The sequence below is a fragment of the Natator depressus genome, chromosome 1, assembly GCF_965152275.1.
Source record: "Natator depressus isolate rNatDep1 chromosome 1, rNatDep2.hap1, whole genome shotgun sequence".
In the NCBI taxonomy this organism is placed as follows: domain Eukaryota; kingdom Metazoa; phylum Chordata; order Testudines; family Cheloniidae; genus Natator; species Natator depressus.
This window is the reverse complement of record NC_134234.1, coordinates 249,817,821-249,834,628: the sequence shown is the minus strand read 5'-3', so window position 1 is coordinate 249,834,628 and position 16,808 is coordinate 249,817,821. Positions and strand designations below refer to the sequence as shown.

At 42.6% G+C, this 16,808-nt stretch overlaps 1 protein-coding gene across 1 annotated transcript in view; it reads left to right on the top strand.

Moving 5' to 3' along the window:
* Window positions 1-15,434, top strand: part of ALDH1L2 (aldehyde dehydrogenase 1 family member L2) — a 50,581-nt gene extending 35,147 nt beyond the window's left edge. Inside the window, exons 19-23 of the mRNA XM_074940896.1 lie at window positions 981-1,079; window positions 1,864-2,029; window positions 3,000-3,105; window positions 5,797-5,996; window positions 14,574-15,434. Coding sequence (XP_074796997.1) covers window positions 981-1,079; window positions 1,864-2,029; window positions 3,000-3,105; window positions 5,797-5,996; window positions 14,574-14,629 — 627 coding nt within the window. The 3' untranslated portion in view covers window positions 14,630-15,434. The remainder of the gene's footprint in view (window positions 1-980; window positions 1,080-1,863; window positions 2,030-2,999; window positions 3,106-5,796; window positions 5,997-14,573) is intronic.
* The last annotated feature ends 1,374 nt before the right edge of the window (window positions 15,435-16,808 follow it).

Below are 16,808 nucleotides of genomic sequence, written 5' to 3'. Positions count from 1 at the left end.
ATTGAAGGGATCTATTTCCAATGTAACCGTAGCATATACTACATCACTCATTACAAAAAGACTTAGTTGCGGCATGATATAGTTAGTTTAGGCCCTAATCCTACAGTTAGGTCTGCTATTGTGAACCCCCGTACCTAGATAGAGCCCCATTGAACTCAAACAACTTTGTGCTATTGCATGAAATACAAAACAGTGAAGCTGACTCTCCAATCCATTTTTTATTGTCCAGGAAGAGTTAAATGGGGGGGAGGGGAGGAGAACAGCATGCACTATGAAAAGCAAATTGAATTTTGAAAATCTCTTTATGGTTTGATCATCTGAGATAGTGCGAGAGCCATTCAGAGAATGGAAACAAATTTTTTCATGAAAGTATTTTTTCCCATTAAAAAAACACGTTTTCTTTTAAAGTTTTCTGATGGTCACTAGTTAGTAACAGGGGCAAATTGTCCCTCCTCCATGAGGCCTGAGTCCATAGGCTTGATGTAGGGGAGGTTCCTTGTGCATTTGACAGGATGGGAACACATTTCTCCACTGGGTCACATGCTGTGACTGCCCTCATAGCCCTCCATAAGGGGAGTGGATCAGCAGAGTTGTGTATTCATCAGCCTTGCTTCCAAACTCCTTTTCCATGATGCTGCACAGTGTCTCTATGGAGCTTCACTCAACAGTGTGCAGGGCAGTGTGCACCTCCCTAAATCCTGCCTCCACACACAGCAGCTCCACTGCATCCAGGGCCATCTCTGTTCATGCACGTGTTTATGTTGAGAAGGTAGAGGAAAGAAGGGTAGGATTTACCCCAGAGGTAAGAAAACATTTTTATTTCTTCAATGAGTTTTATGCTGATATTACCCTTTTAAAGAAGAGTTCTATACATGGATGGATCCAGACATAGGAGAAAAAAAAGAATGTAGCCCCAGGGAATAGCTGGAGTGGGAAATTAATAAAACCAAGTATCAGTATAGTGTTTTCTTCTGACACAGGGCATGGGAGCAGTATATTTCAACAAGGGAGAAAACTGCATTGCAGCTGGCAGACTGTTTGTGGAAGAATCAGTTCACGATGAATTTGTTAGGAGAGTGGTAAGATATTTAAAGGGCTCATGGTCAAAATAAATTCTGCAGTAACAATGTAAAGCAAAGATCAAGTCATTTTATACACACACACACAAGTTTATGTATCATGCAAGTTATTTAAACTTTCAATCGCTGCTGACGCTGGGAAATCATGATTCCTATCATGAAGCAACGAAAAGGGTGTGCAAATGGGAGACACTTGCCCAAGAAATGTAGTGAGAAGTGACACACTTATAAAGAGACGTTATCCTATCAACTGTCTCTCTACATTTGGGTAAGCAAAAATGCCAAATTTGTATCCATGAGACTTAAGACCACTGTGAATATGGGAAAAAAATATGGTAAGACTGGAAGTATAGCAGGGATCATACAAGAGTATCTAATGTTCACCATTAAAAATTCAACACTGCTGTGTGAAAACTCAGTTATTTATTGCTATTTAGACTAGGAAATAACTTCAGTATCTTGTTTACCACACAGTGTTAACTTGAGTAAACAATGACATTTTCAAAGCCAGACACAGTAGCAGAAGAAACTTAAAAATGAATAACTAAAAACAATGGTCAAGATTTTCAAAAGTGACTAGTGATTTTGGGTGCCCAACTTGAAACAGCTTAAAAGAGCCTGCTTTTCAGAAAGTGTTAAGTACTCCTTCTGAAAATTGGATCCCTTCAAGGGGTCTTAAACTTGGGCACCCCAACACTGAAGTACTATAGTCACTAGTCACTTAAAAAAAATTGGCCAGTGTGTCATACTATGTAATTTTTCATTTTAATTGGGTATCCTGTAGGTGGAAGAAATCAAAAAGATGAAAATTGGTGACCCGCTCGATAGAGCAACAGATCACGGTCCACAGAATCACAAGGCTCATCTGGAAAAGCTGCTGGAATATTGTGAAATTGGAGTGAAAGAAGGAGCGACATTAGTGTACGGAGGAAGACAAGTATGTAGACCAGGTAAAATACTACCTGGAGATGTTTTGAATTTTTACATTTTTAAATAAAAGCCCACATGGTTCCCTCTGTTGTGTAGCACAAAGAGGAATAAACTCACGGAAATACAGTACAACATGAGCTGAAGGACAGCTACATGGTATCTTTCCCACTGCCACCAAGGTAGAGGACTCTATGAAGTATACCTAAATAAAGTAGGGTGTCATTGTCCTGGAGAAAATCACTTGGCATAAAGACCTGGAAGACAGAGATGGCTCATACTGAAGAACTCTTCAAATATTTACATGTAAGGAGAAACTCAGCCTGTTGTACAATATTTCTTTGCTAGTACTGGCTTTCATATAGAGACTAAGGGGAATAGTCCTCACTTGATGCATATGACTTTCATGGCACAGCTCCCATATAGCATTAATAGAAGTTGTGCAGCTGACACACCAGAAACTAAATTGAGACTTAGGTCAGGTCTACACTAAAAACTTTTGCCAGCATAGTAACATCGGTGAGGGATGGGGGTTTTTGGTGATATTTTTTTGGCGATAGTTTTATAGTGGCAAAAGCCCTAGTGTAGATACAGTTATACTGATTAAAAATTACTTTTGCCAACATAGCTTATTTTGTTCAGGGAATGGCATAACTTATTCCAGCAAAAGCACTTTTTTGCTGGTACAAACTGAATCTTGACTAGGAGAGTTTGCTGATATATCTGTAACAGCAAACCTTTCCTTCTGTACACCTGGCCTGTACCTCTAGCAAAATAGAACTTCTGGTGTGAAAGTGTCTGTACATACTGGTTTTCTTTGTCTAAAGAAAATTTAGAGTGGATATTTACATCTGCTGCTTAGGCTTATACAATACTTAGCTCAGAATACGGAAAACAGAGTGTGGTACTGTGTAGGTAGAGAAGGAGAGAATACAAACTAAAAAAATATTCTACTTGCATGCAAATGATGCCCTATCTGTGTCCTCTGTTTAGGTTTCTTCATGGAACCCACTGTATTTACAGATGTTGAAGACCATATGTACCTTGCCCAGGAAGAATCCTTTGGTCCTATTATGGTAATTTCAAAGTTTAAGAATGGGTACGTTCTGTTCTATTTTAAATAATAGCATTTTGTTTTACTTCATCACTTTCACCTTGTGCTGTGATCCTGCCAAATCTCATAAGGTCACGCTGAGACATTGTGCGGATAGGAATCCTCTAAGCAGGGGTGAAAGTAACTTAAAAGGACTTACCGGTACGCTGGAGTCCTGAGCAGGGGGTGTGGCCTCGACCGGAAGAGGCGGGGCCTTTAAATACCCGGGCTCTTTAAATCAAGATTTAAAGGCCCCAGGGCACCGACTGTGGCTGGGAGCCCCAGGGCCTTTAAATCACTCCCAGAGCTGCCAGCTGCAGAGGCGGCTGGGAGCCCCAGGGATCAGGGCGATTTAAAGGGCCCTGGGCTCCAGCTACCGCAGCGGAGCTCCGGGCCCTTTAAATCACTGCCAGAGCCCTGCCGCCGCCACCCCGGGGCTCCGGCAGTGGGGCTCGGGGAGCACTTTAAAGGGCATGGGGTTCTGGCCACTGCGGGGAACCCCGGGGCCTTTAAAGTGCTCCCCGAGCCCCGCTGCCAGAGCCCCTCGAGTAGCGGCGGCAGGGCTCCGGCGGCGCTTTAAAGGGCCCAGGGCTCTGGCCGCTGCGGGGAGCCCTGGGCCCTTTAAAGTGGCAGCCTGGGGAAGCTGGTCCGGTCTGGCACGGCGTACTGGCTCTTGCTGGTACACCATACCAGACCGTACCGGCTTACTTTCACCTCTGCCTCTAAGGAACAGATAGGTGTAAAAGATAGCATTTAGTGCAGACTGCTCTTCTCAGTTGCCATAGAACCAAAGCTACAGCAGGGTGGTAAGGGACACTACATTGCTGGTGGCATCATCTTTTACATGAGATTAAATAGCCAGTGGCACTTTTTGCAAAGTAAGGGTAGTTAAATGCAGTGTCCTAACCAAGCTACAAAACTTATGTTCTTCCTACGGTATCTCAGCTCCCCCTGCAGATTCTGGTGGCTCAGTTAGTCTTCTTTGTTACAAACTGTTTGTTGTGTCACATTACTGTGTGCTGTTTAACTACGACTGTATTTTGTTCCAGAAGTGGGTACATTCCAGTAAGGGGTGAGACAATCCCTGTGTTTAGTTTGTGGACCAGTTTACTAGAGTATGTCTACACTGTATGCTTTTTTCAGTGGCATGTAGAGTACATACATGGGTAGCCACCTAGCACCGGTATAAATAGCAGCGTAGACTGTGAGGCATGCTTTAGGCGAGTAAAGCCACGTCTTAAGGGTATGGGTATGTACTCAAGTACACGCCCTACATAGTTTTCTACTCACCCCAAGCCACATCTCCCTGTCTGCACTGCTGTTTTAGCAGTGTAGTGTCCCACTGTCTCCCCACTGCTGGAGCCATTCCCTGTCACAGAAAAAGACTCCAGCAGCAGGGAAAGACTCTAGCAGGGGGGTTTGCCCGTGCCCTGCCCCCGTCAGAGCCTTTCCTAACCACAGTGAAAGGCTCCTGCAGCAAGGAGCTGCCTCCTCTCTCCCACAGTGTGGACACAGCCCGCTTTTCACTGTGGCATGTTGCTACATATATGCTACGTGCTGCCGCCAGTGCTGCGTAGTGCAGACGTAGCCTTAGTGATCTGGAATGAAATTTACTGGGGTGAGCTTCAGCCGGGTGGGGGGAGCAGGGGGGGAACACTGTATAAACTTAATGGAATTATTTCCAGGGGCCTTAATTTTTCTAGTTTGAAAATAACAGTATTAAGCTTTTGACTAAATAGAACACACTCTCAATCTATGAACTGCCACGTTAAAAGGCTGTTAAATCAAGCTAATTAGATGCCGACTCTATGGTTGTTCTGAGGCTGGAGCACTCACGGGGGAAAAAAAAATAGTGGGTGCTCATCACTCACTGGCCACAGCTGTTTGCCAGCTGGGGGAGGGCGGAGACCAGCGAGGGGCGGGTGGGTGGAGCGGAGTGGGGGCAGGAAAAGGTGGAGCAAGGGAGCCCTTATGGGTGGGGGCGGAGCGAGGGCAGGGCTTCCGGGGAGGGGGTGGAGCAGGGGTGGGAAGAGGTGGAGTGAAGGCAGGGCTTGGGGGTAGGGCCTGGGGCAGAGTGGGGTGGAGCACCCCCAGGGAAAAGGAAAAGTCAGCGCCTATGATAAAATGTATTGAATTTTTGGAAACAACTTAGGATATTTAAAGCCGTTTAGGGATAAGGTACAAATAGAAACGAGCACAGTGAAAATGGCATGAAAAGGTTTATTTGTTACATGGAAGTCTTTGGGTTTTTAAGAATTTATTCCCCAACATAATGGGAGTTAAGGCTAATTTTAGCAAAAATTAATGTTATGCTGCAGAGTTCTGCTTTGTAGACGTTTTTGCACTTCTTCATTCCCTGAATTCCACTGGAGCTGCACAAAGCTGACACGTATAATACAATATTTTGTCTGAGGTTTTTTGGTATAAACCTTAAGCATTCTGCAGTCTAATTTACAAACGGTATAAATTAGAAACAATGCTGTGAATTTTTTCATATTTCTGACTGACTAACAGTAGACTAGTACTTCATAGTTATGTTTTCAAAACAGCTAAATGGAGATTAGAAAGAAAAAGGGTGTGGGAAGAAGTTGCTGCACTGCAGCTAGAGGGAGGTTGGTTGTTACGTCAGGGTTTCTGTTATGTTTCACTTACTGTCAATGAAGCCGAATGATTTTTTTTTTATTACTATTATTATAGGGATGTCGATGGAGTGTTAAAACGTGCAAACAACACAGAATATGGCTTAGCTTCAGGGGTTTTCACAAGAGACCTAAGCAAAGCTCTGTACGTTAGTGAAAATCTAGAAGCAGGAACAGTTTTCATTAACACATATAACAAAACTGATGTGGCAGCACCATTTGGTGGATTCAAACAATCTGGCTTCGGAAAAGATTTAGGTAAGTAGTTTGGTTTCAACCCGCCCCCCCCAAACGGATGGTCTAAACCAATTTTTTTTTTTTTTAAAGCCTTGTCTAGTTTCTATCACAGGAGGAAAAAAAGCCCATAGAAGTCCTGATAGATCAAGATTTACACTTAAAAAATAGCAAGGAAAAATTTAAGAAATAACACTGTTGTCAGCTAGAAGGCTAATGGCATCTCTGTGACCCCTTCCTGGTTTGAGTGTACCCTCTCAGGTGTCAGGCCTCATGCCTTTACCTATCTCAAGGTGGAATTTTGCAGTTCTATTCTTCAACCAGACTCTGGCTTACAGTTCCCCCTTGTAGCAACTGTGCTCACCCAGCAGGTCCAACTGAATTTGAATACCTACAATTCTTCCATTTGGGAGTCAGTGACCAGTGGCATACAGTAATCAGACAGCCTTCCTTAACCAAAGTGTTTATTTTAGTTGGAGAACAAATGTATTAGAGAAAAAGGATTATAAAAATAGAGTCCACATAGCATGTCTACCCTACCTAAAGGCATACCATCCCCTAATAGTAGTCCTAACTTCTTCAAACACCCCCCTAATGGCTCATCTACACTGCACTGCTAATTACCCCATGGACACTGCTGGTGTGAACTAAAAGGTACCTAGTTCACATTAATGTATCCCTTTTTCAAACAGTTTTTAGACCCAGTGATTCTGACATAGTCCGTCAGTGACTCTTCCGTGTCAGTTGATAGGTTTCTACCTAGAGCCATCCCCTCTTTCCTGCCTGTATTCCAGACAGCCTTCACGCAATAAACATCCAGTAACCAGGCGAACATACAGCATTCATATAATCATAGGCGGCAAGTTATATGGGCCTGTGGTGCCTTGGCACCAGCAATATTCAGAGCCTAGGGGCCCAGCTTCACCAATATTTGGGGCTGGGTGTCGTCCCCCCCACCCCGGCCCACCTGCTGCCACCCCACGCCTCCTACGAGTGTCCCCGAGCCTCCCCTTGCTGCCCCCACGCACCAGTGTTCCTGCCTCTTCAGTGCAGCTGCATGCTGCCTCCCTGCAGCAACTGCTGCCGCAGGGTCCTAGTGCCCCCCATCGCTTGCCACGGCAGACTGACTCTGAGCCTGCCCTTCCACCTCAGACCCTTTCTTTTCCAGAGGGACCCTCCGCCTGCAGTCACCGCTCCTGCCCCATGCTGGGCAAGGAGGCAGCCCCATCCCCCACCCCCAGTGAGGCTACAGCCAAGGGCAACAGCAGGGGAGGAGGTGCACGCAGCACCCCCTGGCACCCACCATGGGGGAAGCGAGGGAGATTCCTGGACCTGAGAGAGGCCCTAGGAGCACATGCAGTGACAGTGGTGGGAGTGAGTGTGCTGTTGGGGGGGGGGGCGAGAAAGGGGGGCTCCTCCCCCAGAGCTCGCTGCTGCCAGCAGGGAAAGGGCTGGGGGGGGTCCTCCTCTCTGGCCCCTGTCCTGGAGCAGCCTGCCTGCACGCCAAACTCATCCCCAGCCCTGCCCCAGCCAGAGCTTTCACCCCCCCACCGCACCCTCAACCCTCTACCCTAGCCCTGAGCCCCTCCAGCTCCCCAAACACTTATCGCCAGTCCCAGCCAGAGCCCTCATCCCCCTGCACTCCAACCCCCTGCCTAAGATTCATAGATTCATAGATATTTAGGTCAGAAGGGACCATTATGATCATCTACTCTGACCTCCTGCACAACGCAGGCCACAGAATTTCACCCACCACTCCTACAAAAAAAACCTCACACCTATATCTGTGCTATTGAAGTCCTCAAATCATAGTTTAAAGACTTCAAGGAGCAGAGAATCCTCCAGCAAGTGACCCGTGCCCCATGCTACAGAGGAAGGCGAAAAACCTCCAGGGCCTTCCAATCTGCCCTGGAGGAAAATTCCTTCCCGACCCCAAATATGGCGATCAGCTAAACCCTGAGCATATGGGCAAGATTTATCAGCCAGATACTACAGAAAATTCTTTCCCGGGTAACTCGGATCTTACCCCATCTAATAACCCATCATAGGCCATTGGGCCTATTTACCATGAATATTTAATTACCAAAACCATGTTATCCCATCATACCATCTCTTCCATAAACTTATCGAGTTTAATCTTAAAGCCAGATAGATCTTTTGCCCCCACTGCTTCCCTCGGAAGGCTATTCCAAAACTTCACTCCTCTGATGGTTAGAAACCTTCGTCTAATTTCTAATCTAAATTTCCTAGTGGCCAGTTTATATCCATTTGTTCTTGTGTCCACATTGGTACTGAGTTTAGATAATTCCTCTCCCTCTCTGGTATTTATCCCTCTGATATATTTATAGAGAGCAATCATATCTCCCCTCAACCTTCTTTTAGTTAGGCTAAACAAGCCAAGCTCCCTGAGTCTCCTTTCATAAGACAAGTTTTCCATTCCTCGGATCATCCTAGTAGCCCTTCTCTGTACCTGTTCCAGTTTGAATTCATCCTTCTTAAACATGGGAGACCAGAACTGCACACAGTATTCCAGGTGAGGTCTCACCAGTGCCTTGTATAACGGTACTAAAACCTCCTTATCCCTACTGGAAATACCTCTCCTGATGCATCCCAAGACCACATTAGCTTTTTTCACAGCCATATCACATTGGCAGCTCATAGTCATCCTATGATCAACCAATACTCCAAGGTCCTTTTCCTCCTCCGTTACTTCTAATTGATGCGTCCCTAGCTTATAACTAAAATTCTTGTTATTAATCCCTAAATGCATGACCCTACACTTCTCACTATTAAATTTCATCCTATTCCTATTACTCCAGTTTACAAGGTCATCCAGATCCTCCTGTAGGGTATCCCTGTCCTTCTCTAAATTAGCAATACCTCTCAGCTTTGTATCATCTGCAAACTTTATTAGCACACTCCCACTTTTTGTGCCCAGGTCAGTAATAAAAAGATTAAATAAGATTGGTCCCAAAACCAATCCTTGAGGAACTCCACTAGTAACCTCCCTCCAGCTTGACAGTTCACCTTTCAGTAGGACCCGTTGTAGTCTCCCCTTTAACCAATTCCTTATCCACCTTTTAATTTTCCTATTGATGCCCATCTTATCCAATTTAACTAATAATTCCCCATGTGGCACGGTATCAAACGCCTTACTAAAATCTAAGTAAATTAGATCCACTGCGTTTCCTTTGTCTAAAAAATCTGTTACTTTCTCAAAGAAGGAGATCAGGTTGGTTTGGCACGATCTACCTTTTGTAAAACCATGTTGTATTTTGTCCCATTTACCATTGACTTCAATGTCCTTAACTACCTTCTCCTTCAAAATTGTTTCCAAGACCTTGCATACTACAGATGTCAAACTAACAGGCCTATAGTTACCCAGATCACCTTTTTTCCCTTTCTTAAAAATAGGAACTATGTTAGCAATTCTCCAATCATACGGTACAACCCCTGAGTTTACAGATTCATTAAAAATTCTTGCTAATGGGCTTGCAATTTCTTGTGCCAATTCTTTTAATATTCTTGGATGAAGATTATCTGGGCCCCCCGATTTAGTCCCATTAAGCTGTTTGAGTTTCGCTTCTACCTCAAATATGGTAATGCCTACCTCCATATCCTCATTCCCATTTGTCATGCTACCATTATCCCTAAGATCCTCTTTAGTCTTATTAAAGACTGAGGCAAAGTATTTGTTTAGATATTGGGCCATGCCTAGATTATCCTTGACCTCCACTCCATCCTCAGTTTTTAGCGGTCCCACTTCTTCTTTCTTTGTTTTCTTCCTATTTATATGACTATAGAACCTTTTACTATTGGTTTTAATTCCCTTTGCAAGGTCCAACTCTACTTGACTTTTAGCCTGTCTCACTTTATCCCTACATGTTCTGACCTCAATAAGGTAGCTTTCCTTGCTGATCCCTCCCTTCTTCCACTCCCTATATGCTTTCTGCTTTTTCTTAATTACCTCTCTAAGATGCTTGCTCATCCAGCTTGGTCTACAACTCCTGCCTATGAATTTTTTCCTCTTTCTTGGGATGCAGGCTTCCGATAGCTTCTGCAGCTTTGATTTAAAATAATCCCAGGCCTCCTCTACCTTTAGATCCATAAATTCTTCAGTCCAATCCACTTCCCTAACTAATTTTCTTAATTTTTGAAAGTCAGCCCTTTTAAAATCAAAAACCCTAGCTACAGATTTATTTTTATTAATCCTTCCGTTCAGTTTGAACTGAATTAGCTCATGATCACTTGAGCCAAGATTATCCCCTACAACCATTTCTTCTATGAGGTCCTCATTACTCACCAAGACCAAATCTAAAATGGCATCCCCTCTAGTCGGTTCAGCAACTACTTGCTGAAGGAATCCATCAGCTATCACATCTAAGAAAATCTGAGCCCTATTATTATTACTAGCACTCGTTCTCCAGTCTATATCTGGGAAGTTAGTCGCCCATGATCACATAGTTTCCATTAGTATTTACTTTATTAAAAACATTAAAAAGGACTCTATCAATATCCAGATTAGATCCCGGCGGTCTATAGCACACCCCAAGCACTATCCCAGGGGAGGCTCTAATAGTTTTCTTCCCCAATTTAATTTTTGCCCAGACGGACTCAGTCATATCCATTTCATCGCTTCTTATTTCTTTACATTCTATCTCATCATCAATATACAGTGCTACTCCACCACCTTTACCTTTATTTCGGTCTTTCCTAAACAGCACATGCCCTTCAATACCTGTAGCCCAGTCATGACTACTATTCCACCAGGTTTCTGTTATACCTATAATATCTGGTTTCACTTCCTGCACCAGTAACTCTAGTTCCTCCATTTTGTTACCTAGGCTCCTCGCATTAGTGTACAAACATCTTAATTTTTGCTGTTTGGCCTCACTCACATTCTGTACCCTATTAGGCACGGTCATTCTACAGCCAGTATAACCTATTAGACTTGTATCTACACTGCCCTTCCTCCTACCTACAGCTGTATCCACTCTTACTTCATTTTCTTTCCACTCAATGCTAAATTCTGGCGTGGAGATTACCTGGACATCTCCCAACCATCTCCCCCAAATTCCTAGTTTAAAGCTCTCTTAATCAGTTGTGCCAGCCTCCATCCTAGAAGTCTATTTCCTTCCCTACTCAGATGAAGTCCATCCCAAGAGAACTGTCCTCTGTCCATGAATGCCTCCCAGTGGCCATACATCCCAAAGCCCTCCTTATAGCACCACTGCCTAAGCCATCTGTTGATAGTCATAATCTTGTCACACCTTTGTTGCCCTTCTCTAGGAACAGGCAGAATCCCACTAAAGATCACCTGAGCCTCAATTTCCTTAAGCGTCCTCCCCAGCCTAGCATAGTCTCCCTTAATACTTTCCAGCGAGAATCTAGCCATATCATTTGTTCCCACATGAAGGATAATTAGGGGATTCTTTCCCGCTCCCTTTAGAATCCTTTTCAACCTCAGGTCTACATCCTGTATCTTAGCACCTGGAAGACAGCACACCCTCCTATTTTCTGGATCAGCTCTGGTTACAGGCCTATCTATTCTTCTCAGTAAAGAGTCCCCAATCACATAGACCTGCCTTTTCCTGGTGACGGTGCTATTCTCCAGTCTATCCCCTGTTCCCTCTGGCTGCAAGTTCTTTCCATTCCCATTCTCCCTTGTAATCCTTTTTAACCCATCCCATAACTTAGCCCTGAGCCTCTCCAACACCACAACCGCTCATCTCGTTCCAGACAGAGCCCTCATCCCCCCCGCACCCCAACACCTTATCCCCAGTCCCAGTCAGAGCCCTCATCTCCCTGCACTCCAACCCTCTGCCCCAGCCCTGAGACTCTCTAACACCCCAAGCCCCCCAGCCCCAGAGCCCTCACTCCCCACACTCCTACTCTCACCCTGAGCCCCTCTCACACCCCAAAACCCTCATCTGCAGCCATACCCCAGCCCACACCCCTCACCTCTGCACCCCCTCCCATCCCCAAACTCCCTCCCAGAACCTGCACCCCCCTGCCCTAGCCTAGGGCCTGCACCCTAGACCTCCTCCCCCACCCAAACTCCCTCCCAGAGCCTTGGGCAGATGGGGGGCGGAGTTTGGGCAGGGGCGGGTTCTGGGCACCACCAAAAATTATACAGACCTGCCGCCCCTGCATATAATAAATCATCACTGGGCAACTCCAAATGCATCACAACCGTCATGGGAATTATCTTTGGTCAATGGTTTTCTGGTTGGTTGGTTCTCACCAGCCATTGTTTGACATGATTCAAGGAAACTGAATGTGGTCTCTTCCAGACCTGAGCATACACTGAAGCTCCTGTCTCCCTCCAGTCCCCTGTTAGAAACTCCCCTATCTAACATTTTCAAAACTCACTTCATTTCAGACTGGCTTAAAATCAAAACCAGATTTTATTTGGCAAATTAGACACACAATAACAACGTTAAGAAGGTAGTTAAACTAACATTGGGACTAATATTACTAAAAAAATCACTAGACAGGAAATCAGACTTAAGAATCGATTACCCAAGGATCTTAAATTGTGTGCGCCTGACCTATACTAGTGCTGAATCTTACTTTTGGCTTCCATTCACCTTCAGGGCACCCTGCCCACCTGCATATCTTTCAATAAAAACCCCTTTCTACTTATAGGTAATGTGGCTATATGTTCATGCAGTGGCCCCCAGTATCAGTTTCCATTGACTCATGTTTCTGCATACCCCTAACATACACATACATGACACTTCTCTACATAATCCTCTCACTGCCATTAACATTCTCACATCTTTGGGACTGACTTTTGCCAACATATTATGGGGCTATTTCTCCCAAACTATTCCATACACTTTTCTGTATTCCGTAGCTTTCTAAATCTAATTACTCTGAATTCCTTGAGCTTTTTGACTTTTAAAGGAGATAGATGATTTTCAAAAATACCTCAGTGGGAGTGGTTGAGTGCCCAGCACTTTTGAAAAACTAGGCAGGTGCCTAAATAAATATGGATTTAAAAGCCCAACTTTGGTTTATTTAGTATCTCACTTAAACATAGCCATAGAATACCAAGTATTAAGGTGTTGATATTTATATAACAGGTCAAATTTATATTGGATACAGCAGGGAGTATGTCATAGAAAATATTTTGAGCAAAAAGATAAATGACCCTCTTCTGCAAACAAAAAAAAATTCATGTCAATAATCCATCCACTTACAATGGTATTATTACTAAGCTTGAGGTGTTTTTTAAAAATCGCACATGTCAATTTGCTGCTGTTGTGGGGTGTTCTTTTTGGAGGGTTGGGGGCGGGTGTCAGTTTTTTCTTTGTTTTTTTTAAGCATAAAGCAATCTATTTCCCCACTAAGGTTAGCTAGTCCAGTTGTGGTCAAACTTTCCAGAAACATTCACCTTTAGGCAAAACTCAAGAATGTAAGATTTCAGTCAGAGACGCAAGTGCACCACAGGAGGTCTTGACTTAGTTCCTGGGGACCTTACAAGGTGCAAAGGGGATAAGAAGGGTTACTGCAGACACGCTAAATGTTCACAGGAAGTAGCCCCATTATAATGCCCCTTAGGAAAGTTAAAACAACGAGGAGGACTTGTGGCACCTTAGAGACTAACAAATGTATTTGGGCATAAGTTTTCGTGGGCTAAAACCCACTTCATCAGATGCATGGAGTGGAAAAAACCAGTAGGCAGGTATCTAGACACAGTACATGAAAAGATGGGAGTTGCTTTACCAAGTGGGAGGTAAGTGCTAACGAGTCAATTAAATTAAAGTGGAAGTGGGCTATTCTCAACAGTAGAATACCAAGGGAGGAAAAATCACTTTTGTAGTGGTAATGAGGCCAATGTAAACAGGGTGGCCCGTTTCAAACAATTGACAAGAAGGTGTAACAGTAGGGGGAAATTAGTATGGGGGAAATTTGTTTTTGTAGTGACTCATCCCCTCCCAGTCTTTATTCAGGCCTAATTTGATGGTGTCCAGTTTGCAAATTAATTCCAGTTCTGCAGTTTCTCATTGGAGTCTGTTTTTGTAGTTTTTTTGTTGAAGAATTGCCACTTTTAAGTCTGTTATTGAGTATCCAGGGAGATTGAAGTGTTCTCCAACTGGTTTTTGAATAATCCTTGATGTCTGATGTGTGTCCATGTATTCGTTTGTGTAGAGACTGTCCGGTCTGGCCCAGGTACATGGCAGAGGGAAAGCTGCAACTCCAAAATGTCTTGGGGAGGGGTATGTGAGGGGAGAAGCTCTTCAGGGGAATTTCTAAAGTGGATACGACAGTGTTTTGGTGCTATAATAGATAGTCATCAGATTATGATATATTGCATTATTGCTAAAGTGATTTTTTTCAGCTTCAAAAGAGTTTAATTTACTTCAATAGAGTGAATGGGATAAGAGGGAGTTGGGTATTTTAAAATATATTCAATCTATTTATTAAAAAAAATACATAGTAATTCCTTGGCCACAAGCTATTGCAACATGCTAATGCAAAATACCTAAGCACTTAACAGGAATTCTGAACTGTTGCTTGCTCAGTGGTTAAAACTAAGTCTGACTATTCCTTTAAACTGGTGATATAACTGCTTCACATTTTGATCTTCCATAGGTGAAGAAGCTCTTCATGAGTACCTCAGAACTAAAGCTGTAACTGTGGAGTATTAAAGAAACAGCTCAGCTTGACTGCCAAAGCAAACCCCTTGCTGACAGCCTCAATTTTAAGTATTCTGTTAAGCACTTAATACAATGCCCAGGATATATTCTCTGAAGTAATACTACTAACAAAAAACAAATCGTATTTATCCATGAAAATTGTAAGGACCAAATTCTAGCCCCACTAAAGTCACAAGGAGTTTGGCAACTTACTTTAGTAGAACTAAAATTTGGTCTTTAGTTATCTAAATGTTCACATACCTAAACCTTCCGAGTTGTTCTTAACTCGGACAATGGGAGATTGCTTATGTAAGACTGAAGGATTGGGCCCATGATGTGCCTAAATTTTTTATTATGAGATGTATTTTACACAATCATTTTAAACCTTTTAACATACATTTAGTCATTAAGCTTCTCTTAAAATGTACTTTAAAATGCATATTATACAGTTTTGTTATAAAACAGTTCAAGTTTTTCAACAAAAGTATACAGCTCTGACTTTTCAGCAGTAAAGGAAACCTTAGTGCCATAAAATGGAAATAAATTCAAGAAAGTGCACTTACTATGATCTTTGTTAAACTATGAATATTGAGCTGAAGTTATTGAAAATATATTCTATCTTTTTGCGAATGTGGAATGTGCAATTTGTATGGGATTGTGAATGGTGGTTATATTAATAGATTTAAACCAGCTGTGTCTGTGTATATGTCTGCTATCACTATTGTGAAGTAATTATGCCACATACATTACATGCATTCACTTTACCTCAAGGAGCATTTAATGCAAGATTATGGCATAAGGCAGTAAACCATATTTTACACTTATCAAGTACTAAATATAAAGGATATCTGACATAATGACCAAACGTTTTTCAAGATAATGAACATAACTTTGCACATTCTGTACTCCAAGAAACATTTTAAGAGAAACTACTGTTCCACAAAGCTACAGCATCCTACAGCCAATTTTTTAATGAGTTTGTGAAATCAACTGAACAGTGTGCCAAATGTATGCACCTTCTGAAAACAGGTATTAGAGCCTGGTGAAGTTTTTTTAGTGAACAGTAAGTTTCCTGAAAACTACAGTTTTGGTGAGACCAAAGCCATGTGTAAATTTAGCAAATGGTTGCAGCTGGGTTTTTTTCCCTTCCTTTAAAAGAAAAAAGGAAAATATTTAAAGTCTAAACAAACTGTTTCAATTAGAATTGACTCAAAACTTTTTTGTTTTGGCAAGAAAAATCAAACAAATTGTGTCAGTTTGAAATGAACCAATTTTGTTGTTTTTTTTCCAGTTCAGTTACCAAACCAAAAAAACAATTATTTTTTTTTTGCTCATCTCTAGCTGGTATCACAGGAACAAAATTATCTATTTGTGAGCTCTGTGTAATTATTTTCCTACTTGAATAGCCCAATGTTAGACACAAGTTAATGTGGAATATGTTTTTATAGTAAAAGTAGTCTAGCCACAAGACAATTTTTATCTTCAATTTACCAAGCACATCAACATAATCAAGGAAGTTAAACATTCAGTTCTGGACACAGTTTACACACCCATTAAGCAAGGTTTATGAAGTGTGACATTATAAACAAGCTGTATCCACATTGTGCAATGTACCATTAAATCACAGCATAATTCCTTCACTTTGCTTGTAGACAAAGTGTATTTGAAATACAATTGAGTAATATTCGTCTGTAAAGATGCCACTGCAAACCTCAATATAAAGAACAGTATCCAGGCTATCCAAATAAAGGTACCTTACAGTGTTTAATTTACCATAGAAACAGTACCTTCAACAGACAACCATACTAGTTCCCCCACCGCTTTGGATTTTGTCAGTTGACATATTTAGGAGGTTTTTTGATACAATAGCCAGAGACACAAGGAATAATGTGTATAGATATGGGTCATTAAATAGTTGTGCTGAGTAAAACTGGCACGTCTAAATCTCCTTTCAGGGGGAAGCAATGTTAAAGTAACGTGTGACATTAGTAGTCCAGTGTCACATCTTAGGCCAGTTCCCCTCCAGATTTTAAACTGTTTAAACAGTTTAATTCTAATGTACCATAATTAATAAGTGGAAACTAATCATCTCAGTACTGTGTCTTTATACAGCCCATATCCCAAGTGCTGCTGCTTTTCAGAAAGATTGATTACTAGCAACATGAGTCAAAGGACCTGCTTTGGACTAATA